This window comes from Eumetopias jubatus, unplaced genomic scaffold, assembly GCF_037043125.1.
Source record: "Eumetopias jubatus isolate StellerSeaLion01/CBP00866 unplaced genomic scaffold, mEumJub1_p1.0 scaffold_7, whole genome shotgun sequence".
NCBI classification, from domain to species: domain Eukaryota; kingdom Metazoa; phylum Chordata; class Mammalia; order Carnivora; family Otariidae; genus Eumetopias; species Eumetopias jubatus.
The window spans coordinates 114,266,641-114,291,443 of NW_028274813.1; the positions used below are offsets into that span (position 1 = coordinate 114,266,641).

Here is a 24,803-nt window from a genome sequence, read left to right on the forward strand (position 1 = left end):
AAATACATCCTTCAAGCTATCATTCAACAATATCAAGTTGTGCTTGGTTGTAAGTTTGCCTGGTATATTCTGTGACTTGTGCATCTGTCTCCCAAGAGTGTCCTTTTGTGGAAATAGTCTCTCCAGACATGCTTATTTCTGAGCAGGGCCCAGCCAAGTCTCTACTGAGACTAGCTAGCATGCGCAGCTCCTGAAATGATACAGTTGGCTTGCTAAGAGCACAGACTAGTGCATTCTCCTTGGGAAGATCATGTAGCGTCTAGGCAGCTGACAACATGCTTCTTGGCAAGAGGAATACAATGTTCCTATTGCAGCATTGACCCAAATTCAGAAAAGAGCTTATTGATGTAGGCATGCTTAAATCTGCAGCCAGCAGGATCATTATGGGGGGGGGGGTGTTGTCTTCCTTCTCCGATTTTATAGAGTCAGCTTGAGCAGCTCTGTAAAAGCCCAACACTGAGGCTAGTTCCACTGATGTGCTGAATTTGTGTAATCAGGCTCCACTTAACCACAACTTCTGCCCAGATCTGTTCCCAGAATTAATCAACCCAAAGGAACCAACTGCAAGTCAGACAAGATCCGACCTGCATGCCTCCAAAATTTTGTCCACAGGACACTAGCTAGTATTGTGGGAGTAAAATAGTGAACTCTTTTTGTCTGATAAAAGAAATCCTAGAAAGGTGGAAAGCAGTGTGAGCAGCAGATTGAGGCCACGGGAAATGGGGACACATTTCCTGAACACAGAGCAGAAATGAATTGGTTAGTTTTAGACACTATCTTCCACTGCCACAGCTGCCAAAGAGCCCTAGTTTACAAATCTAAATGGATCTGGCCTGCTCAAAGCTCTGCCATGACATAAAATCTAAAACCTCTGCAGAATACCCAGGCCCACCTCTCTCTCCAGCCTCCTCCTGGGTAGCTCCCCAACCCACATTTAAGCCTGAGGCATGCTGAACCTGCTTCAGGTCCCAGAGCGAGTCTGACCCCGCTCCAGAGGGGGCAACTGCATACCCTCCTGCCTCTGTGAGAAACTCCTGCTCTCCTCCTCTGCAGAGCCCTTTCTGTCCTGCTCCGAGCCTCAGTCTAGCTCCAAACCTCCTCTAAGGAGCCTCCCTCTGCTTTCCCGCCCAGGGTTCTCTGCATCTTTCAGCCGGAAAGCAATCTTCTCACCACCATGCCGGTGGGTTTCTTTCCTCAACCGGACTGTTAATCCTCAAGGGCAGGGTCTGAGTCCTACCTATCTGCATAACCCCCTCTACATCACTGGGGCCTAGCACAAGGCTTATCTTCTGAAAGGCGCAATGTTTGTTGAAGTTGTGAATGAACTCCATTTGCATTTTATCTCTGGCATTGTCTAAACCAAAGAGAATCACACTTCTCAGAAGAGGGAACATATTCAAATACCAAGAACTGCAGTTCCTGGTAAGACCTTTTAGAAAATGACGTTACTAACAGCAGCGACTGGAAACTCAGCTGAATGCTTAAGTGCTAAAAACAGTGAAATGGGCCAAGACTTGAACAGTCATGGTTTAGGTAGCCTGGGGGCGGGGGGGGGGGGAAGGTGAGGGAGGGTCACGACCATCTGAAGTTTAAGAACCACAAACAACTTCTTTCATAAGAATTACATATATTTACATTGTGGATATCTGGGATACACTTTTCACAGGAATTACTGTTCAAATCCAAAGACCACCCAATCTGGGAACCTCTCTCAACGGTCTGAGCCAGCATTTCAGATAGGAGATAAGCAGTAGCCAACTGGAGTGGCTTTGGAAAGGCCACTCTAAAATGAAATAACCTGTTGTTGTCACTGTCTTCCTCCCCAGACTTCTTTTTGGGATGAAGCACCATCCTATGACTCCCCAAGGAGCCACCCTGTTCAGTTCTCCATGAAGCTCCCAGGGGGGTCCAGGCTATGGGGAGGGCTCTTCAGCTTGGGGGTAGACAGGTGTTCCAACTCATAGCGTCCGTTCTCAGACGCCTTGTGTGTGACATTCTCCTTCATGCCTTCCTGGCTCCTCTTGTGCTCAATAATCTGCTGGAGCTGGTGCCCAGCATATTCTGGCTTGGTGGTCAGCGGGCCGGCTGGCACGGCTATGCCAAGAACATCGGACACCATGTAGGGGCGCAGCCAGCCCACCAGAGGAGTGCTTCCAGGGCTATAGTGGGTCTGCTTGTGGTAGAAGAGAAGTCCATCTACCTATAAAAGGGGAAACCAGGGACCAAAATGACTTCCCGGGCCCCATGTTCCAGGAGAGTCCATGCACACCGGGGCAGCTCTAGGGTGCCAACTCCCTTTCCTGGATCACTGCCAGGGAAAAAAGAATCCTTGTTTCTCACACATGCAATTTCTCTAAATGAAGAAATGGCCTAGTAACTAAATTTTAGAAAATAAAAACATAAATAGCACTTTCTTGTTTGCAGGGTGCTTGCTACCCACTACTTTATCCTCTTACCCACTGCTGAGGGTGTTTAAGAAAAGGGGCTAGGGCTAGTTCTGGGGTCCTCCCTAAAAACACAGTATGGGGGAGCCTGGGTGGCAGAGTTGGTTGAGTGTCCGACTCTTGGTTTCAGCTCAGGTCGTGATCTCAGAGTCTGTGAGATCAAGCCCCGCATTGGGCTCCATGCTCAGCACGATGTCTGCTTGAGAGTCTCTCTTCCTCTCCCTCTGCCCCTTCCGCTCGGGCTCTCTCTCTCTCTCTCTCAAATAAATAAATCTTAAAAAAAAAAAAATAGGGGCACCTGGGTGACTCAGTTGGTTAAGTGTCTATCTTTGGCTCAGGTCATGATCCTAGGGTCCTGGGATTGAGCCCCACACTGGGCTCCCTACTTGGTGGGGAGCCTGCTTCTCCCTCTCCCTCTGCCTCTTCCTTGGCGTGTGCTCTTTCTTTCTCTTGCTCACTCTCTCTCTCAAGTAAATAAATATCTTTTTAAAATAAAATAATTAAATAAAAATAAAAATACAGTATGAAGCAGAAATTCAACTTGAACCCAGGTTTTCTGTCCCCAGATCCCATGCACTTTTCACCACTCAGATGTCTCTGTAATGGGGAATGTGCTCCACACAGGGAACAAAGCAGGGGAATTGGACAGGCCCCTCCAAGATGCTGGACTGCTGAGCACAGGGGAAACAGGCTGTCAGGAAGCCCTGCTCCCCATGCCATTGTTGGCTGCCTAACCTCCCCCTAAATTGTCTGCAAGCTATGTTCTGGGAAACTCAGTTTTTCTCAACGGGAAGACCTCCTACAGTCCCACATTTTCTTTTCCATGATTCAGTGACTCATCTCTAAAAAGCATTTATTGTCACTGGGGCATAAGGATTATAAATAAAGATGGTGTTTTTACCACCTTCTTAATTGACTCCCAGAAATGAAGGCAACTTGGCTTTTGCCATTTCCTCATTTGGGAAGCTGTGATCCTTTTAGCAAAATTATATCGAGTTCAAGCAAATACTTGTGGGTGACGAGGCAGAATTTTAAAGGGTATGAGGGGCAAAGGAAAGGTTGTGTGCTGAGCCTGGAGAGGGTAACTGCAGGTTCTGAGGATGACAAGAGATTGCCGAGGACTGAGGAACTTCTAGGGACATGAGACTTGCAGTGCTAAACTGGGAAAGATCTGGACAAACCAGGGCAGGTTGGTCACCCTGCTGCCGTGCCACTGCTCAACAAGCAGCGCCACCCCCAGGGACCATCTACTCTCGGGAGGGAGGATAAGGAGTTCGTGCCCCCTTGGTCTGTCAGTCACAGGAGCCCCCAACTTTACCATCAGCTATGGCAGTCAAACAAGGGGCCTGGCTATCAGGCTCGTAGCAGGAAACAGGCACCCAAGAAGGACCTGGGAATGGAAGCCTTGGCCCTCCCTGCACCCCTGCCTCTCCATATGTACAATGAGGGGTGTAGATGAGCTGTCCTTGCAGGGCCCTTCCAGCCCTGGCATTCTGACTTAACTAGCAGGGTGGAGCTGAGGCTCTGAAGGGCAGTGGCACATCCTTTCCCAGGAATCAGCTTTCAGCCCTTCTCTGATGCTCTGACACAGCAAAGTCAGAGGATATCCTAAGACTCTGTGTAGCCAAGGGTCCCTGCATCCTGCAATCGGGTCAGAGCAATAAAGACAATAGTTGTTACCTCAAAAGGGAAATCCATAGACAGCACCTTACACAGGCTCTCAGGAGTACAAGGGAAATTCTTTAGCCCCACAAATTTAAACTAAAATATAAATTAGAGCAAAGAATTAGTACATGTTACAAATAGTATTGGTTCCAGCAAGTGAAAAATTGTATCAAAGAAGAAAAGTTCAGTCTCATCCTTCCCTACCCGCCTCCACCCTATGAATTACCGGGTTGGTAGTCCTCAACCTTGCTTTATCCACAAGAATCACCAGGGGAACTCTTAAAAATCACTGAAGCCCAGGCCCCACCCCGAGACTCTGACTGAATTGGCCTGGGTCCCAGGCATTTTTTTTTTAAAGCTATCCAGTTGATTTTGACACACAACCAGGACTGACAACCACTGTCCTGTGCTAGGTTTAGGGACTGTATGTTATTCTCGAAGCCATATGACAGTGCTAAAGAAGGACTAGTGCAGCCCCTTTCACATCAGCAAGGATTTTTAGACTGAACAGTGTAACAAAGTGATTAGGACTAAAACTCTAAAGTCAGATTGCTTGGGTTTGACTCCCAACTCTGCCAATCATTTCATCTGTATATGCCTCTGCTGTCCCATCTATAAAACAGGATAATAAAAGTATCTCCCTCATAGGGTTGTTGCACGGGTTCAGTGAGATAATACATGCAGAGCACTCAGAACATTTCAGACCCAGCTGCTCCCATGTTCCCCTTCCTCAATATATGTTCTTTCAAGACCTTCCTGGTAACATCACTGGATACTGACCCCATTTACTGTCCTGTAATTGGTTATCCGAATCCCTTTAAAAGTGTTGTAAGCAATCCAAGCAAATGCCAATCTATGGGGCTTTGCTAATAAAATGCCCTGAACACAGCTGTCACATATTTCATCGCTGAGTGGGTAGCAAAGACACATGGGCTGTCATCCTGGGCTGTGGGACCTTGGGGAAGGCAGTCCCCTCTCTGAGCTTATCCTCATCTGTAAAATGAGGCAGCTGACTAGATGAGGTCACTCTCAGCTCAGATACAAGAACAGAGGTTCTCAAAGTGTGGTCCGCGGACTAGCAGTACCAGCAACACTGGGGAACTTGTTAGAAATGCAAATCCTCAGGCTCACCCTGACCTACTGATTCAGAAACTTAGGCGAGGAAGCCCAGGCATCTATGTTTACCAAGCCTCCAGATACTGCTGACAAATGCTACAGTTTGAGAACCACTGTACGAGAGCTATTAGCATTTTATATCAGTTACAGTGATTAGCATTTTATATCAACCACTATTTACTGAGTGACTACCGTTAAGTATCATGTTAGGAGAACTTGCTCATTTGTATCACTTGGTTCTTAGAACAACCCGGTAAAGTAGGTGTTATTAACCCTATAACACAGATGAAGAAATTAAGGCCAACTGAGGTTATTAACTTTAGCTAGTAATTGTTAAAGCCAAAACTAGTTCAGATCTGGATGACTGTTAAGCCCACATCCTTCTCGTTGTGCCACGCTGCCTCAACAACAAGATAATTTCATTTATAATGATTATATTCAGATAATAGAACAATCCAAACCAATCCCCCTAAAGAATCCTATAGTCCTAACACCAGGCCTTACGGGATTAAGCTTGGTTTTCTCTCCCAGTCCTTGTTCTTCTGGTAACTTTGAATGCATCCAGTAGAATCGGAAATCAGTCTGCCACAGAGAAGGGAAATAGAAAGATGAAATGCTGCTCATTTCAAACTATAATCTGAACAAAAACACCCCATTCTAAATGGCCACCTAATTTATAGAGACCTAAGCTCCTCTATCATTACCTCATTGTCCCTTCAAACACTGCCATAAGGTCAGGAAAATGTTTATAAAATCTTTGAAGATTTTTTCTTAAAACCCAATAAGATTTTTAAAAGCAGTTGAGCCAACATATATTACTGATGGCCTACTTTGTGTCAGGCTCCATGCTAAGGACTTTATGCACATAATCTTATTAATCCTCAACCACACTCTGAGAATTGGATTGCCATTATTTCCATTCTATAGGTGAAGACTCTGAGGCTCACAGAGCTTATATCATTTCCCCATAGAAAATACAAGGTGACCCAGGACTCTAACTCCAAAGCACATTATGTTAACCTTTGTTTTATTTTATTGTTTTTTTTAAAGATTTTATTTATTCATTTGACAGAGAGAGACACAGCGAGAGAGGGAACACAAGCAGGGGGAGTGGGAGAGGGAGAAGCAGGCTTCCCACTGAGCATGGAGCCCAATGTGGGGCTCGATCCCAGGACCCTGGGATCAGGACCTGAGCCGAAGGCAGACGCTTAATGACTGAGCCACCCAGGCACCCCAACCTTTGTTTTATTTTAATTCTGAGGATAGGAAACTACTATATAGTTGTAACTTCTCATAAACTACTTTATTCTCTGAGTTACTGATATGTATACTTCTGTGGCCATTAAGTGCCTTTTGTTTCTTGTACATTATTTTGCTCTTAAAAATAAAAAAAGGCTATTCTATATATTACAGAAACACAGGTAATTTTATTTATTTAAAGATTTTATTTATTTGAGAGAGAGAGAGCGTGTGTGCATAAGCAGGGGGAAGGGCAGAGGGAGAAGCAGACTCCTCGCTGAGCAGGCAGCCCGACCTAAGGCTCAATCCCAGGACTCCAGGATCATGACCTGAGCCGAAGGCAGATGCTTAACCCACTGAGCCACCCAGGCACCCCGAAATACAGGTAATTTTAGTATCCAAATTTACAAGTTGTGAATACATGTTATAAAACATCCTTCAGCAGAATTAAAGAAAAATATGTTCTAGATTAAATTTATGAGATCTGAGTTTTAGGTGTGGCTCTGCACTAGAGCAAGGTACTCACCATCTGTGGTTCTCAGCTTCCATACCTATATGAGGAATGACAACAGTACTCACCTTATGGAGCTGTTGTAAGGGCTTCAGTGAGATAGTGCTTAGAAAGTGCTTGGCAATGCAAGTCTTAGCTATATTGTTAGAATGAGGCATGTATTCGAATTCTGAAGCACCACCATCTAGCAGCATGCTTTGGAAAATCACGCTTCGGCTAATGGCTACGGAAAGAAACAGCCTATAGTGACAACCCGTGATTCTCACACTTGGGCCTGCATGAAGATTGCCTGGAGGTTTGTTAAAACATGAGTTGAGGGGCACCTGGGTGGCTCAGATGGTTAAACGTTTGCCTTCGGCTCAGGTCATGATCCCGGGGTCCTGGGATCGAGCCCCACATTGGGCTCCTGGCTCGGCGGGGAGCCTGCTTCTCCCTCTCCCTCTGCTTCTCCCCTGCTCATGCTCTCTCTCTCTCTCTCTCTCTGTATCTCTGTGTCTAAAATGAATAAATAAAATCTTTTAAAAAAAAACAAACAAACATGAGTTGACCCCAGAGTTTCTCATTCAGTAGGTCTGGGAATTTGCATTTCTAACCACTAGAAAACTGAGACAATGATGGGGGAGTGTGGGGAACAGAAGTGGAGTCTGAGGGGCTGACCCAGCCTCACTCCAATGACTGCCACCGTCACTCATAGGAATCACCGATCTCAGAAAAACCTTGGGGGAAGGTGAAACTTGAGGGGAGAATATTGGGGCATCTCCTCACTCTCACTTGGAAAATCTCCTTCCAGAGCTGGCCCCTCAGAGATTTGCGCCATTGTGTCATACAAAGGAGGCCCTTCTGTTTTCAGGGTCAGGATGTGGTTGGTGAGGCAGCAGAGCTGGCTGGAGACTCTTCGGTGGTGACTTAATTCCACCTTCTCTTCCTTGTGCTGCCTGCACAAGGTGGCATCCCTGTTGCCCACAGTCTCCCCTGCCAGCAATCCTCCCCCACTCTGGGGAGGCAGGGCGGCGGCGGCAGCTTCTACAAAGTCCTAGCCTACCCCTCTGCTCTGTTTCACTCTTTCCTCCCCTCAAGAATTGCTGTACTTCCCTTAATTCCTCCTACTTCTTTTTTTTTTTTTAATGAAGCTAATTTAAACACATTCAAAGATGCAAGGAACATTAGATAATGTTCTTGATATACCACATCCTGTGCACACCAAGAAGCTGGTCACGTACCAAACCCACATGCTGAGCCACTTTCCTGGGAGGAGAGGAGAAAACAGGAGAAGATATGAGGAGAGTATCAATCCTTACCTGGCAGTCATAAAAAGGGTGTCCCCGCCAGCACATCACGTCCAGAACATAGTAGGTCTGGTTCACCTCGCTGTAAATGCAGTCCAGAATGGTGTAGTCTGGGGATACAGAGCAGAAAGTCAGTACAGGGTACCCCTTCCAATCAGAGTTCATTAGGGAGAAAGTTCTTCATGGCCCTTTCTTGTTCCTGGTGTGCGTAAGGGTGATGTGAGTAGGACAGCATGAGAGAGATCAAGGCAACCCTTAAGCGAGGTGGGAATTCTAAACTTTTAGATAAACTGGGACATTTACTCACCTTAGAAAAGCTCCAGTCCAAAAGCAAGTAATCCATTTTAATTTACATGCACTTTTCTTTTTTTAAAGATTTTATTTATCTGACAGAGAGAGACACAGCAAGAGAGGGAACACAAGCAGGGGGAGTGGGAGAGGGAGAAACAGGCTTCCTGCAGAGTGGGGAGCCCGATACGGGGCTTGATCCCAGGACCCTGGGATCATGACCTGAGCCAAAGGCAGACGCCTAACGACTGAGCCACCCAGGCGCCCCTTACATGCACTTTTGAGTTCCTATCATATGTGGTGTGCTCTGTGGGGAATATTAACCATAAATAGTCCCTGCCCTTAAGGAAGTGACAATCCAGTTAAGGAGATAAGATGATCATAGAGAAAAGAACCAAGAGCTGAACTATACAACACAAACTAAGAGCAACAGGAATTCCAGAAGAGGGAGACTGGCATAGCAGGAAATGCTTCACAGAAGAGATGGTACGTGAACGTAGTCTTCCGGGATCAGAGGATTAAAACAACAGGGCAGAGGGGAGGTGGAATGGCATTTCAGACCAGAATACTGATGTGGCGTGAACAAAGGCCTACAGGTAGAACGAACGGGGCACATGTGGGCAACAAGCAGGCAAGCGAGGTGAATAGAGCTAGGAATGTGTATAAGGAGTAGGGGAAAGACATGAGGATGGGTGAACCAAAGTTCATGTGTGAAGCACTCCAAAAGCAAACAGAAAAGTCTAGGCTCAGTACCAAGCACACCAAGGGAGCCTGAGCAGGCAGGGAAGAGAACAGGGTTCAGGCCCAGCTCTGCCACTTCAATGAACGGCTGTTGGCAAGTGATTTAACCTCCATGATCTTAGTCTCCTCAGCTGAGCCTAGGTTGGAAGGAGAGGCTAAGGTTAGAACAACGATAAAGGAGAAAAGGGAATTTGGCAGGAAGCCCCAGCAACAGCTCACTGTACTTTACGCTCGGCATTCTGAGGAACCTAACCCCCCAAAACTGCACATGTCACCTTGTAATGGATGTCCACAGGGAAGGTGTGTCGATTTTAATTCAGGGATTTGTTCCCCAGCAGGCCTCACAGGGCTGCATCTATTCTGCAGTTGAGGAGGCCTGACCTTGAAGAAGATGGCCTGAATCCAGATGTACAGTTTCAAAGGTATGCTTTCAGAGTGAGTCTTTAAAGCAAGTAACCAAGGACCTTCCACTGTCTTTTACTAATTATAAACTTAATAAATAGGGGCACCTGGCAGGCTCACTTGGTAGAGCATGTGACTCTTGATCTTGGGGTGGTGAGTTTGAACCCCTGTTGGGTGTAAAGATTATGTAAAAAAATATATATATTTCTAAACAAACAAACAAACAAACTTAATAAATAGATGATTTCATGTAGGTACCTTTTGCTGTTGTTGAGTTTCGCCTATTGCCTCCTGGCAGAAGGGAAGAAAACCTGTTGACACAGTAACCACTCTTGGTGTAGGCGCTGGTAGAACCCTGTGTGGAAAGTTACCATTCCCATTAGGTATCAAGGTCTCCTTACCCTCTTGCTTCCACAATCTGCAGCGGTGTCATCAGCCCAAAGATGGCTCTCAGCAAATCCTCCCGGAAGGAAAGCATTTCAACCCCCATACCAGGCACAGCTGCTGCAGCAGCTATGGAACGCAAAGTGTGGGCAACCCTTCAGGCACACTCCCTCCTCGGGAGCTTTGTACTAGCACTTTGCTGTCGCTCAATAAACCTTGCTTTGCTGCCCACTACTCTGTCTGGTCTACCTCTTCATTTTTCGAAGTGATGTGACCAAGAACCATGGGCACCGATGGAGAAAAAAATCCTGAAACATTTATGGGGGCTCGTCCGGGATCTCCACCACCATTAAGGACAACTAACCAATAAAGGTCATCAAACTCCAAATGGTGGTTCAGATGGAGCCTCACATGGAGGTCAAACCAGACATCCACAGGGGACCTCTTGATAGATCAGGACGAGATGCCCCTGACCAGCAGAAGGTAGCTATGAACGGTTGTCATCCTTCTTCCCTAACAGCAGTTACGATTACCTCTTCAGAGGGGGGAATGATGAAGGACAGTTGGAAGGCAGACAGGTAGGGACAAGAGGCCCCCGCCCTAAGAGAAACCACCCTTGAAAGGATCTTACACCACCCTGAAGGAGCCCTCCACCCTTTCTCATGTGATAGGTAGATGACAAAAACCTGATTCGATGACAGGCGCAGGGAGGGTTCATCAGATGAAAACAGCCCGCTAACAAGCCCATAAAACCCCCTAGACTTAGAAACTCCAGTGGCAACCCAATCGGGTCCCCTTCCTCCTTGGGAGCTTTGTACTATCACTTTGCTATCACTCAATAAACCTCGCTTTGCTGCCCACCAAAAAAAAAAAGGAACACAAAGTGCAAAGAATTCCTCCTGCTATAGACCAGCATGCTGGGATAGGGAGGAAGAAGCAACTCACCCTGGAGGCCACAATCAGGGCTCTTTTTCCAACAGGGCACACGACCACAATCCATTCTTGCCCCAAATCTGAAGGGACATCAATTAACCACTCAGACAGCATCAACTGGGAACACAAAAAAAATGGCATTAAAAATCAACAGGGGTGGGGGCTGCCCAGCTTGATCAGTTGGTAGAGCATGCAACTCTTGATCTCTCAGGGTTGTGAATTCAAGCCCCACTTGGGTGGAGAGATTACTTAGAAAAATGAAATATTAAAAAAAAAACCAACAGGGGTGTGCTGCTGCAATGTTTGCAGTGACAAAGAATTCACATCCTATATATATATATATATATATATATATATATATATATATATATATATATATAATGAAAATACATATAAGGCTGATGGTAGACCTCTGCCCACTTGCTCTTAGTCGACTTGTCTCAGCTGACAGAATGGAGGCCGCTCACTGTGAGCTTCAACTTCTCTCCTCGTCTTCATTTCCTGCATCCATAGTACATTCTTTTCTTTTTTTTTTTGAGAGATGTTTCTTTTTTATTTTATTTTATTTATTTATTTCAGAGAGAGAGAGAATGAGAGATAGAAAGCACGAGAGGGAAGACGGTCAGAGGGAGAAGCAGGCTACCCGCTGAGCAGGAAGCCCGATGTGGGACTCGATCCCGGGACTCCAGGATCATGACCTGAGCCGAAGGCAGTCGCCCAACCAACTGAGCCACCCAGGCGCCCCTCCATAGTACATTCTTACTACCTCGCCTCCTGTGTCTGGGTGACAGGACCTCCTTCTTCCTCTTACTTTGTCCATCCACCTGCTGTTCTCATAACTATTATGTTCCAGGGGCTATACCTCAGAGATGAATAAGGTCCCTGACCTTGAGATGCTCTTAATCTAGATCATCATTTCCCAAACTGGTGACCCCAAATACTGTACAAAGGATGTTAGGAAATCTGCCTCAAGAAAGGGGGGGGTGAAGAATGAAATCTTGCGGGGTGCCTGGGTGGTTCAGTTGGTTAAGCGACTGCCTCCGGCTCAGGTCATGATCCTGGAGTCCCAGGATCGAGTCCCGCGTGGGGCTTCCTGCTCAGCAAGGAGTCTGCTTCTCCCTCTGCCCCTCTCTCATGCTCTCTCTCTCTCATTCTCTCTCTCTCTCAAATAAATAAAATCTTAAAAAAAAATGAAATCTTGCCATTTGCAATGACGTGGATGGAGCTAGAGTGTATTATGCTATGTGAAATAAATCAGTTAGAGAAAGACAAATACCATATGATCTCACTCCTATGTGGAATTTAAGAAAGAAAACAGATGAACATATGGGAAGGGGGAAAAGAAAAAAAGGAGAGAGGGAAATAAGCCATAAGTGACTCTTAATGATAGAGAACAAACTGAGGGGTGACGGAGGGAGGTGGGTAGGGGATGGGCTAGATGGCTGATGGGTATTAAGGAAGGCACTTGTGATGAGCACTGGGTACTGTATGGAAGTGACGAATCGCTGAATTCTACTCCAGAAACCAATATTGCACTGTATGGTAACTAACAAAATTTAAACTAAAAAAAAGGGGGGGGTGGTGGTGGTGGTGAAATGAATTTTGCAAAGAATAACTCTTCCACTCTTGGCTCACAATTCCTCCCATTACACAGAGACTGGCCTATCAACGAATCGCCCCCACAGAATCTTTCATCTCTCCTTCCCCTTGGCCCACAAAATGCTCACGCCCTAATCTTCAAAAACAAAACAAAAATGAAAACATTTTATCACTCTGCATTTCTGTTAAAGTATCCCACTTCGTCCTTCTTAAGACGACTTCATATTTCTAGATGCTGCCCTCCCGCCCACTCTGACACCTTCAGTCCAGATTTGCTACCCCGCAGCCCGTTCAGAGGCCGTCAGGGACCCGCTTGCTGCCACGTGTCTCTCTTCTCTCTCCTCCCCCTTATCCCCCTTGCTCCACTGCTCATGTCACCACCTCCTCATCCTCGACACATGTCCCCTTGGCCGTGTGAGCCAGTGCTATTCTTTTTTTTCCTCCAAACGCTCCTCCACACACTCCCCCAAAACATGTAGAGAATCTTCAGGAGGCTGTCTTAGGTTCCTTTTCTTTTCTCTCAGAGGTTGTCCGCTCGGGGCTAGGTCGCAACTACTTCTGCAGCTTCACCTGCCACTTCTGAGAGGACACCCCCCAATTCTCCTTCTGTTTCTTTTCTGTCCTTGCTTTTGTTTTCTTAAGTAAGCTCTACACCCAACACGGGGCACAAACTCACAACCCCGAGATCAAGAGTCACACGCTTCACTGACTGAGCCAGCCAGGTACCCCAATTCTCCTGCCTTTTCATGTCCAGACTGCTTTCCTTTTCTCCAGACCTGTATTTCCAGCCATCCACGTGGTATCTCTTTCTCTGCTTGCTCCCTCTGTACCTTAAACTCAGGGTCCCCAAAACAGGATTCATGGTCTTTGGTCACCCAAGTAGCTTCCATCCCTGAAACCCCCCTACTTCCCCTCTGCATCCTGTAGCCCTGTTAATGGCAATACCATTCTCTGTTACCGAATCTTAAACCAAGCATAATCAACACATCCTTAAAGAATGGTAGTGTTACACCACCAAAAGCACAAGTGACAACACAAAGGATAAATAAGACTACATCAAAATTTAAAACTTCAGTGCTGCCTGTAATACCATCAAGAAAGTAAAAAGATAACCCACAGAATGGGAGAAAATATTGCAAATTATGTATCTGATAAGAGATTGTTATGTTGTTTTTAAGATTTTATTTATTTATTTGACAGGGAGAGAGAGAGAGAGAGGAGCACAAGCAGAGGGAGTGAAAGGCAGAGGGAGAGGGAGAAGCAGGCTCCCCACTGAGCAGGGAGCCTTATGGGGGCTTGATCCGAGGCCCTGGGGATCATGACCTTAGCTGAAGGCAGATGCTTAACCGACTGAGCCCCTCAGGTGCCCCCTGATAAGAGACTTGTATCTAGAATATATAAAGAACTCTTACCACTTAATAACAAAAGACAACTCAGTTAAATGGGCATAGAGGGGTGCCTGAGTGGCTCAGTCAGTTAAGCACCCGACTCTTGATTTTGGCTCAGGTCATAATCAGGGTTGTGAGATTGAGCCCTTGTCAGGCTCTGTGCTGGGCGTGGAGCCTGCTTGAGATTCTCTCTCTCCCTCTCCCTCTGCCCCTCCTCTTTCTCTCTTTCTTTCTCTCTCTCTCTCTCTCTCCCCCTCTAAAAGAAAAAAAATGGGCATAGACATTTCTCCAAAGAAGATATACAAATGGTTAATAAGCACATAAAAAGATGCTCGATATCATCAGTCCTCAAGGAAATGCAAATCAAAACCATGAGACACCACTTCATACCCTCTAGGATGGCTATACTCAAAAGGATGGACAATAAAAAGCATTGGCAAAGATGTGGAGACATTGGAGCCCTCATACATTGCTGGTGGGAATGTAAAATGCTCTAGTCACTTTGGAAAACAGTCTGGTAGCTCCTCAAAACGTCAAACATAGAATGATCTAGTAATTCCATTCCCAGGTATATGCCAAAGAGAAATAAAAACATATCCATGCAAAAACTTGTTCGTGACTATGCACAGCAGCTTTATTATTCACAACAGCCAGAAAGTGGGAGCAACTCAAATGCCACCACCTGATGGGTAGACCAGCCAAATGCCGGGTATCTGGACAACAGAACATTGTCTGGGAATAAAAAGAAACGAAGTTCTAATGCACACTCCAACACAGATGAACTTAAAAAACCTTATGCTAAGTGAAAAAAAACAGACACAAAGAGCACATCTCATTTGATTCCACTTATAGCACATGTCCAGAAGAGGCGAATCCAGAGAGACAGAAAGTAGATTACTGACTGTTAAGGGCTGGGGGAAAGGAAGAATGGGAGTTGACTACCGATGGGTATGAGGGTCCTTTTGGGGGTGATGAAAATGTTCTGGAATTAGAGAGTGGTAATGGCTGCACAACCCTGTGACTAGACTAAAAAACACTGAATTGTATCCTGTAAATGTGTGAATTGTATGGTATGTGAATTTATCTCAACACGGCTGTTTAAAAAAACAGTAGCTAATATTTGTGGGACATCTATCATGGGCTCTGCGCTAGGTATTTAGGGTACATTATCTGCTTCAATCCTTCTAACAATCCTGTGAAATAGTACTGTAACTATCCCCATTCTACAGATAAGAAACCAGAGACTTAGAGCAGTTAAATAACTTGCTCAAGGTCAACAAGGAGCCTGATTTTGAGGTCAGGTCGATGGGACTTCAGAGCTTAAATAATTAACCACTTCTCACACTGCCTCTTCTATCCGGTCCACTGTTAAATTTTGTCCATTCATCGTGGCGACACTTCTCACACTCATTACCTCATTTCCTTCGCACCCTCACTGCCCTCAGCACCAGCAGCAGAGTGTTTTAGCAAAGCTAAGCTCCCTACTCCAGCCTCTCTCTTCCAGGTCCTTCTATACATGGACGTGCATGCCATACAAAGTCCCAACTCTGTCCCTGGCTCAAAAATTCTCGGTGGTTCCCCACAATCTAAAACACAGTCTGTACTCCCGCAGATGTTTCTGCTGTATTCCTCCTCCCAGCCCTATGCTGCTCCATCCTCACTGGCCTGCACGCTGCTCTCAGCACACCATAGGGCTCTTGCTCTTCCTCTTCCTGCTGCCTGGAAGGCCCTGGAGTGCTCTGCACGTCTGCCTGTCAATGTCCTACCTCCTCCTGGGGCGCCTGGGTAGCTCAGTGGGTTAAGTGGCTGCCTTTGGCTCAGGTCATGATTCCGGGGTCCTGGGGTGAGCCCTGCCCCTGTGTCGGGCTTCCCTGCTCAGCAGGGAGTCTGCTTCTCCCTCTGCCCCTCCACCAGCTCATGCACATACTCTCTCCCTCTTGCAAATAAATAAATAAAATCTTTAAAAAAGAAACAAGCTGCCTCCTCTTTCATTAACCTTTTCCTGATTTCACAATCCTACTTCCTTCCTCGCTATTAGCTAATCTCACTTTCTTATAGCAAAAACCATCATCTCCAACTATTCCAGGAGTACAAGGGCCATTTCTGACCCTTGTCCATCTTCCCACACATAGCCTAGCTTACTACAGAGCAGGGTCTTCAACAATGCTTGCTGAACAGGACTGAACTGCACTTTGTCATAGAAGATGTTATCTGTGCTGTACTGGGGGCACAGAAAGAAGATGGGAGTGTGTATACCCAGAAACCATATATTTTTTTAAGATTTTATTTATTTATTTGGCACAGAGAGAGAGAACAAGCAGGGGGAGCAGAAGGCAGAGGGAGAGGGAGAAGCAGGCTCCCCGCTGAGCAGAGAGCCTGATGCAGAGCTTGATCCCAGGACTCTGGGATCATGACGTGAGCTGAAGGCAGACGCTTAACCGACTGAGCCACCCAGGCGCCCCCAGAAACCATATCCTAAGGTGGGACAGGATTCTGAAGTGACAAGACACTTGGGTTATAGAGAGAATATAATAGCCAGGTAGAGCCCTGGCCCCACTTGGACCCATACACTGCCTCTGGAATACCTGGACTGCCTGAAGCACTGACAGTCTTCATGCCTGCTCCCCCTATAGCTCCACAAACCACACTGGTTTCTTTCTGCAATCAATAGGCCACTTAGTCAAGTTTGTCATAGTCATCTGTTGTTTCATGGCCTCAACCACATGTAGGCCAATGAATGGGCTGGCCTGGCATTGCTGGCCAGGCACCCCATATTCAAGGGCAGCTGTTCTGCCCACCTTCCACCATCTGAATGTGAAGATCCAAGGCTGACATGTTAGTCTACTGCTCAGGAAAGACTACTAACCTAGGAGGTAGGATGGGGGCAGTGCTAGCCTGGGCAGGCCCAATCTAGAGTTGCCCTACAACGACCACTAAGAAATGACAAGTGCAGGGACTCTTGTAGTGTAGCAATAGCTCAGGGGCTTTCTGCAGAAGGCTGGTGACCTTTGGTTATAGTATGGGGTAAAGGTTCTCAAACCCAGCACCCACAGCCTCCTTCAGTGACCCCCCCCTTCAGCACATGACACCATAAGCCATTTCTTCTCTAAGTCCATACACTTTATGCATGTAAAGCAGCTTCTTTGAAGTCCCCCATTCCTTCCTCCTGTCTCCTTCTCTCTTTACAGGAACATTTACTTCAGTGGGGCTGGACCTGGGCCTCACCTTCCCTGGACTACTCACTTGATTAGCATAGCGTTTTGGTAACTTCTTGCCAGTGTCAACGTCCATCTCTTCATCATCTTTCTTATCTTCCTCTTCCTCACTCTCCATTCCTGTCCAGTCATCTTCAGCCAGTCTTCTGGCATGATTCACGTAATCCAGCCGCTTGCTGGAGAAAAGAAGGCACAAGGACAGGCCTTTGTCTCCTAGGAAGACCCTCTACAATGTGACAAATTTACTTTTAACTCAGACGTTTCAAATTCAGGATCACCTTGGGGATTCTAGTGGCAGAGATGGTAGAATTTCCTATGTTAAGGCTAACCTAGTGATGGCCCCCTCACTGGTCCTAGGTAGGAAGCCTCCTCTGAACACAATCGGCCTTCCTCAGTTTCCTAAAAACAGGCAGAGTAACATATTGAAAGGAATCTTCAAGGTTCACTAGCTGGAAAGGCTGACCCCGCTCCTGCCCACCCCATTCCAGATTCACATCTCTACCCCCCTTGGAGCTGACACTTTCCTGTCGGGCAGGCATCTCATCCAAAGGCCCCCAGTGATTGAAGAGAGGAATCACTGAAATGTGGTGAGGAGTTTAAAACAAGAACCACTTCTGGGACTTTCCAATTTATACAGCTTTCTTTTTTTATTTTTAAAAATATTTAATTAATTTATTTATTTGACACAGAGAGAGAGAGAGCACAAGCAGGGGGAGCAGCAGATGGACAGCGAGAGAAGCAGGCTCTCTGCTGAGCAGGGAACCTGATGCGGGGCTTGATCCCAGGATCCTGGGATCATGACCTGAGCAGAACGCAGACACTTAACTGCCTGAGTCACCCAGGTGCCCCTAATTTATACAGCTTTCTGAGGAGCATCCAGGCCTTCTTCCATTTCTTTTTTTCTTTTTTTTTTTAAGATTTTCTTTATTTGGGGCACCTGGGTGGCTCAGTCGGTTAAGCATCTGCCTTCAGCTCAGGTCATAATCTCAGGGTCCTGGTATCGAGCCCCAAGTTGGGCTCTCTCCTAAGCAGGGAGTCTGCTTCTCCCTCTCCCTCTGTGCTCTCCCTCTCTCTCAAATAAATAAATAAAATCTTTGAAGAAATTTTTTATTTGAGAGAGAGAGTAAAAGCTGGAACGAGTGGGGGAGGAAACCCCAGGCGTCCCTCAATTTAATATATCTTTATACTTATTTCCCTTTATTTTTACCCTCATTAAAAAAATACATATTCTAGAAAGCTTGGGCAATTGATTAAAAAAGAATAAGAACTGGGGTGCTTGGGTGGCTCAGTTGGTTGAGCGTCTGACTCTTGGTTTCGGCTCAGGTTGTGGTCTTGAGGTCGTTGGACTGAGTGCTCAACATGGAGTCTGGTTTGAGATTCTCTCTCTCCCTCTCCCTCCCACTCCATCCTCCCCAAGCTCATGCTCTCTCTCATAAAGAAGTAAAATCTTAAAAAAAATGAAAAAGAAAGAATAAGAAGTGTTTGGAATCTGATTGTTCCAAAGTGATTTGTAGATACCATGTAACCTCCTGCACTTGGTTTCCTCAATGCTAAAGCAAGATCCACCACTGAGGCAAGGAGACCAGCTCAGTGGTTTCCTCTCAAACACACACACGAGTTCATGCACATTCCCATGAAGGTGCACACCACGGAGAGCACATGCGAGCACAATGGTCTTTTATTTCAAGAATGAGGAAGAGCTGGTGTACTTGTACATGTGCACAGGATGCATATCCATGGTTCTTTCCCATGTACTGTTTGTAATCACAAGAGAAGAAACTACCCAGATGCCCATCAGTAGGGGATTGGTTAGATTACATTATGAAATATCCATTCACTAGAATACCTGGTACCATAATAAAGGAATGAGATGGTACTGATATAGAATCTCTCCAAAAACTGCTTTTAAATAAAATGTGCAGAACAGTGTCTGTACACTAATTGTTTAAAAAAATGTTATATATACATACAACCACACACTTGCTCATATCTGCACAGAATATCTTTGGAAAGATACAAAAGAAACTATAATATGGGAGAGGAACTGAAAGGCCAGAGGACAGAATTGAGAGGGAGACTTTATTTTCTTTAAAATTTTTTTTTTTTAGTATAGCTGACACACAATGTTACATTAGTTTCAGGTGAACATACACTGATGCAACTTCTCTATGTTATCCTGTGCTCACCACAAGTGTAGCTACTACAACACTATTAAATATCATTGACTGTATTCCCCACACTGTGACTTTTATTCCCGTGACTCATTCATTCCATTAACTGGAGGCCTGCCTCTCCCACTCCCCTTCGCCCATTTTGCCCATTCTCCTACCCCTTCCCCTCTGGCAACCACCAATTTGTTCTCTGTATTTATGGTCCAATTCTACTTTTTGTTTGTTTATTTATTTATTATTCAGAGTCCACATATGAGTGAAATCATGGTATTTCTTTTTCAGTCTGACTTATTTCACTTAGCATCATACTGGGATGGAGACTTTTCACCATATATTCTTACAAATTTTGAATTTTGCATGTGAATACATACAATTAATGTGTTACCTATTCCAAATTAACTTTTAAACAACAGAGGTGGGGGTGTGGAGCAGGGGAGGTGATCTGAGAATGTAATCTGCAAGCAACCCAGAGGCCACAGGGAACCATTTCTGCTAAACACATCCAATGATGCAGCACTGGGCCGAATGCAGACCATAGAGAAACTGTGTACTGTTAATAGTTCCTTCGAATCCTCAATTCCTATGACCAAGAGGAGGCCCATGTTGTACTCAGGATAAATGGACAGGCCCTGCCTTCAGGGCAGCCCAGCCTCAAACACTCCTATCCTGCTCTCTCCCCCTGCTTGCTCATCTTGGCATTGAGGATTCAGTGTATGGAAGACATTTCCTCAGATTCCCTGCGGAATTATTTGTATTGAGCTCTCAAGGGCTCCACAGAAACATTTGGGCTGAAGGCAGACAGGAAGACCACACCAATGCCAGGATTCAGAGTGCAGAAGCCACACAGGGAATGTGGGGAGTGGAAGTCTGGGCGTGGCTTTCACAAGTCCCTAAATCGCAAAGCTCAGTACTGCTGCCAGGAAAATAAGAAAAATTTAACCAAATAACAGCTTTTGCTTTCAAACTTCAGTCTCTCCCTACGTTTCCATCTTTTCCTAAGCTTTCGGTGTAAAGGATGTCTACCTCTGCTAGGATTTACCCCTCCCAATCCCATGGGCAACATGTACCTATAAAAGGGTCTACTTTGAGGAGACAGACCTAGAGCCTCCTGATTGGTTCACAGCTCCCAGCCTGAAGAAAGAGACCAAAGAGTTAAAGCATCCCTTACGATTTCTGCAGTTCCAATAACCGGCGGCGCCGCTCACTCTGCTCCAAGGAACTGTGCTTGGACTTGTACTGGGACAGGCGGGGGTGTGGGGCAGCTGTGCTGTTCAGATCTTGAGACACAGAAAAGCTACTAGCCAGGGCTTGACTCAGCTCTTCCATCTTCCCTACAAAGGAAAACATAAGAAAACAGTTCATTGATTTCATATCACCTCCTGTGTACAGGCAGTTATGATGTAACATGATGGCTACATTCCTAACAAAAACTCACTTAATCCAAAATCACAACTGTTTCTATGGGGAAAAAGGAAGTTAAAGGTAAATGAGTTATATATGAGCAACAGCATTATTTCCTGCAGATATTTTAATAATGATCATCTTAAGAGCTCTCAGTGAACAGATATAAATGTACACATCGAACACTAAGCAAGTTCACCCTGTGACTGAATCTAACTTTTGCTCTGTCATTCATTACCAGCAGCCCTGTCACTAGTTCATTTTTACCATCATTAACATCTAGTGATGTGATCACGTGCCTAATTTTTTCCTGAATAGTTCTAAATAGCCATTACTCAATAATATAACTTATTTCTTTAATGCATACATTTTATTTATTTAATTTTTTAAAGGGTTTTATTTATTTATTTGTTAGAGAGAAAGAGAGAGAGAGTGAGCACAAGCAGAGGGAGAGGCAGGCAGAGGGAGAAGCAGGCTCCCCACGGACCAAGGAGCCTACTGCGGGACTCGATCCCAAGACCCTGGGATCATGACCTGAGCCAAAGGCAGACACCTAACTGACTGAGCCACCCAGGCATCCTTTATTTTCTTTTTTTTTTTTAAGATTTTATTTATTTATTTGTTAGAGAAGGAGAGAGAGAGAGTACAAGCTGAGGGAGGGGCTGGCAGAGGGAGAAACAGGCTCCTTATTTTATTTTATTTTTTAATTATTTTATTTATTTATTTATTATTTAAAAAAAAAGATTTTATTTATTTATTTGACAGAGTGAGACACAGCGAGAGAGAGAACCCAGGCAGGGGGAGTGGGAGAGGGAGAAGCAGGCTTCCCACGGAGTAGGGAGCCTGATGCGGGGCTCGATCCCAGGACCCTGAGATCATGACCTGAGCCGAAGGCAGACGCTTAACAACTGAGCCACTCAGGCGCCCCTTAATTATTTTTTTATTAAAGATTTTATTTATTTATTTGAGAGAGAGAGAATGAGAGATAGAGAGTACGAGAGGGAAGAGGGTCAGAGGGAGAAGCAGACTCCCTGCTGAGCAGGGAGCCTGATGTGGGACTCGATCCCAGGACTCCAGGATCATGACCTGAGCCAAAGGTGGTCGCTTAACCAACTGAGCCACCCAGGCACCCCTCCTTATTTTATTTTTTAAAAGGTTTTATGTATGGGCGCCTGGGTGGCTCAGTCATTGGGCGTCTGCCTTCGGCTCGGGTCATGATCTCAGGGTCCTGGGATTGAGCCCCGCATCGGGCTCCTTGCTCTGCAGTGGGCCTGCTTCTCCCTCTCCCACTCCCCCTGCTTGTGTTCCCTCTCTCGCTGTGTCTCTCTCTGTCAAATAAATAAATAAAACCTTTAAAAAATAAATAAAGATTTTATGTACTTGAGAGAGAGAGAACACAAGTATGCGGAGTGGCAGGCAGAGAGAGAGAGCGAGAAGCAGGCTTCCTGCTGAGCAGGGACCCTAATATGGGGCTAGATCCCAGGACCCTAGGGTCATGACCTGAGCTGAAGGCAGACGCTCAACTGAGCCACCCAGGTGCCTGTATTTTATTTTTTAAAAAAACTCTGTACCTAATGTGGGGCTTGAACTCACAACCCTGAGAGCAAGAGTCACATGCTCCACCAGCTGAGCCGTCCAGGTGGCCCTGTAATATAACTTTCTGATGCAAATTTTATCCAATTGTTGTTTGACTCTCTAATAAAAGCCAACTTACAGTAAGAAAATAGCTGGTCCTGGGGCCCCAGAGCAAGACAGGGGGAGCCCAAAACCCAAACCTGGCAGTTGCTTTCTCATTTTATAGTTTGTTTTATTTTGTTTGGGGTGGACAAAAGGAAGGTTTCAGGGCTATCCATGCAGGACTCACTTGGAAAAGAGCTAGAATGTAGAAGGCTGCCTACCAGTTAACACCAAGGAGTGTGAAAGACTGACCTGTGGTACATTTGGGAAATGGAGTAGATTGGAGACAGAGTACCCAGGTGTGCCCTAAAGAATGAGAATGGAGAGAAAAAGGTGAATTCACACTTCACTCAGCCTCCTGTGAATGAAGGGAAGAAGTGGCATAGGAGCTTAGCTAAGGGTTAAAGGTGTGCCTCAGAGTGTAAGAAAGAGGAACGTATGGGGGAAATCCGACTGGCAAAGCCAGGCTGGCCTAACCCTTCAGGTCTAGAATAAACCAGAGGGCACCACCAAGGCTTAAACTCCACCTCAGGCAGGGTCCCCCTGCTTTGAGCACCAAAACCAACAGGTTCATTCCAGAGCCTCCATAGCTAAAAACAATTCTATGGGCCTCTCCTTGGCAATGAGTTACTTTCCATTGCACATTTGAAGTCAGATTTTCCCCCTAATTTGCAGCATTTTTTTTTAATTTGAAAGGAACTTTAAAAAAATTGTGGTTAAAACCCATGACATAAAATATGCCATCTTAACCATTTTTAAGTTACAGTTCAGTAGTTGCTGTGCAACCAATTTTCAGAACTCTTCTCATCTTGCAAAACTGAACCTCTATACCCATTAAAATGAAAGGAACTTTTTTTTCTTTTAAAGATTTTATTTATTTATTTGACAGAGAGAGAGATAGCGAGAGCAGGAACACAAGCAGGGGAAGTGGGAGAGGGAGAAGCAAGCTTCCCGCGGAGCAGGGAGTCCGAGGCGGGGCTCTATCCCAGGACCCTGGGACCATGACCTGAGCCGAAGGCAGACTCTTAACGACTGAGCCACCCAGGCGCCACAAAAGGAACTTTTTTTTTTTTAAACTTAAGATTGACATATTATCGGTATGGATTTGAGGCGAATCTTAACATATTTGTAACGCAACCAGGGTGGCCATTTGTGAGTGAGGCTGGGTGATGAGTACTTGGGATCCATAATGGTATGCTATTTCCCGTGTTTTACTGACTTTTGTATACGTCTAAACACTTCCAAAATACGCTCTTTAAAAAAAATTAATTATTTCTTCAGCTTATCAAAGTAATGCCCTCAAATAAAATACACTTATTAGGTCGTATCACGCTTTATCTCGGTGTGGCCTCCCGTTCTGCCAAGAATCACAAAATCATTAAACACGCCTTGGATACTGGGGCGGCCCTCTGTACCTTTACGGCTGTTCTTGGCTGGCTCCTGAGCTTTTAATCAATTCCTTGGATGGTCCTGCTTGCAAGGGTTCTGACCTTATCCTGGGTGGTCTCGTCCAGACCCACGCGCGTCCCCTGCCGCCTCTGCCGCCGCCTCCTCCCCCTCCCACCCCTCAGTCCGGGATCGAGGCCTCCACCGGGCTTCAGCCTCTGGCCTCTACCTGCTCCACTCGGTCGTCCTCCCCACCACAGCGCCGCATTACCGTTCTCTAGGGACGAGGTCCCGTAGGCCACTCATGATTCGCCCCTCCCCCACAAAGACTACCTGAGGGGTCCTGGCCCGATAGTCTGGATCAGAAAAGCCGGCTGGATCAGTGCTAGCCGGCCAGATGGAGTCACAGCCGGGCGCCGAGGAGCAATTCGGGAGCCAGCAGGGCCCAGGCTCGAACCCAGGACTCACCGGCGGAGATGACAGTTCCAGGAGCCGCGGCCGCTGCTGCCGGGGGCCGACCAATCAGTGGCCCAGGGAGAGCCGGGCCCGCCCCCTGGGCCGCAGCCGCGCAGCCAGGCCCACCCGCCACGCGCCCGGAGTTTCCGGTTCCGCCCACCGTCGTGAATGCCGGTAGCGCAGTCGCTGTCCGGTAGTTCGCGGGCCGTTATTTCCGCCTTCAAGGGCTGGCGTTTTATCCGTCGGTCGGAACAGGGGTCCTGGCTCTTGTGATGCACGTCCGGAACCATTCCTGCAAGGTGACTTGGCCTCACCGAGGCTTCATTCCTGAGCACAAGCTCCTCCGGGCTCCTTTTGCCAGTGGGAGGAACCCCGAAATCGGGGCCGAGCATTCAAAGCCCTCCGGGCCCCGGGTCCTGAAGCTTGCGCCAGATCCACCCGGGTTTTAGGGGTACACCAGCCGTCTGCTCCCTCTCCTGTGCTTGTGCTTTTTGTACGGAC

The 24,803-nt window shown here is 46.3% G+C and overlaps 2 protein-coding genes across 3 annotated transcripts in view; both read right to left on the minus strand.

Annotated features, from left to right (window-relative positions):
- The window catches only part of PTPN9 (protein tyrosine phosphatase non-receptor type 9), a 96,535-nt gene extending 89,228 nt beyond the window's left edge, over nucleotides 1-7,307 (minus strand). Inside the window, exon 1 of the mRNA XM_028100488.2 lies at nucleotides 7,044-7,307. Within this exon, the coding sequence (XP_027956289.1) occupies nucleotides 7,044-7,169 (126 nt within the window). The 5' untranslated portion in view covers nucleotides 7,170-7,307. The remainder of the gene's footprint in view (nucleotides 1-7,043) is intronic.
- On the minus strand, nucleotides 1,614-24,387 carry SNUPN (snurportin 1). 2 transcript variants are annotated; one of them, XM_028100492.2, is made up of 9 exons: nucleotides 24,315-24,387; nucleotides 20,551-20,713; nucleotides 17,240-17,387; nucleotides 11,022-11,126; nucleotides 9,951-10,047; nucleotides 8,274-8,371; nucleotides 5,730-5,807; nucleotides 4,125-4,205; nucleotides 1,614-2,200 (listed from the first exon to the last, which is right to left on the minus strand). In XM_028100492.2, exons 2-9 carry the CDS (start codon nucleotides 20,706-20,708, stop codon nucleotides 1,880-1,882), a joined length of 1,086 nt encoding a protein of 361 aa, XP_027956293.1. In that variant the 5' UTR covers nucleotides 20,709-20,713; nucleotides 24,315-24,387; the 3' UTR covers nucleotides 1,614-1,879. The 2 variants fall into 2 exon arrangements, with proteins under 2 accessions (XP_027956293.1, XP_027956292.1); XM_028100491.2 differs by having other exon boundaries at nucleotides 24,180-24,360.
- Nucleotides 24,388-24,803: the final 416 nt, after the last annotated feature.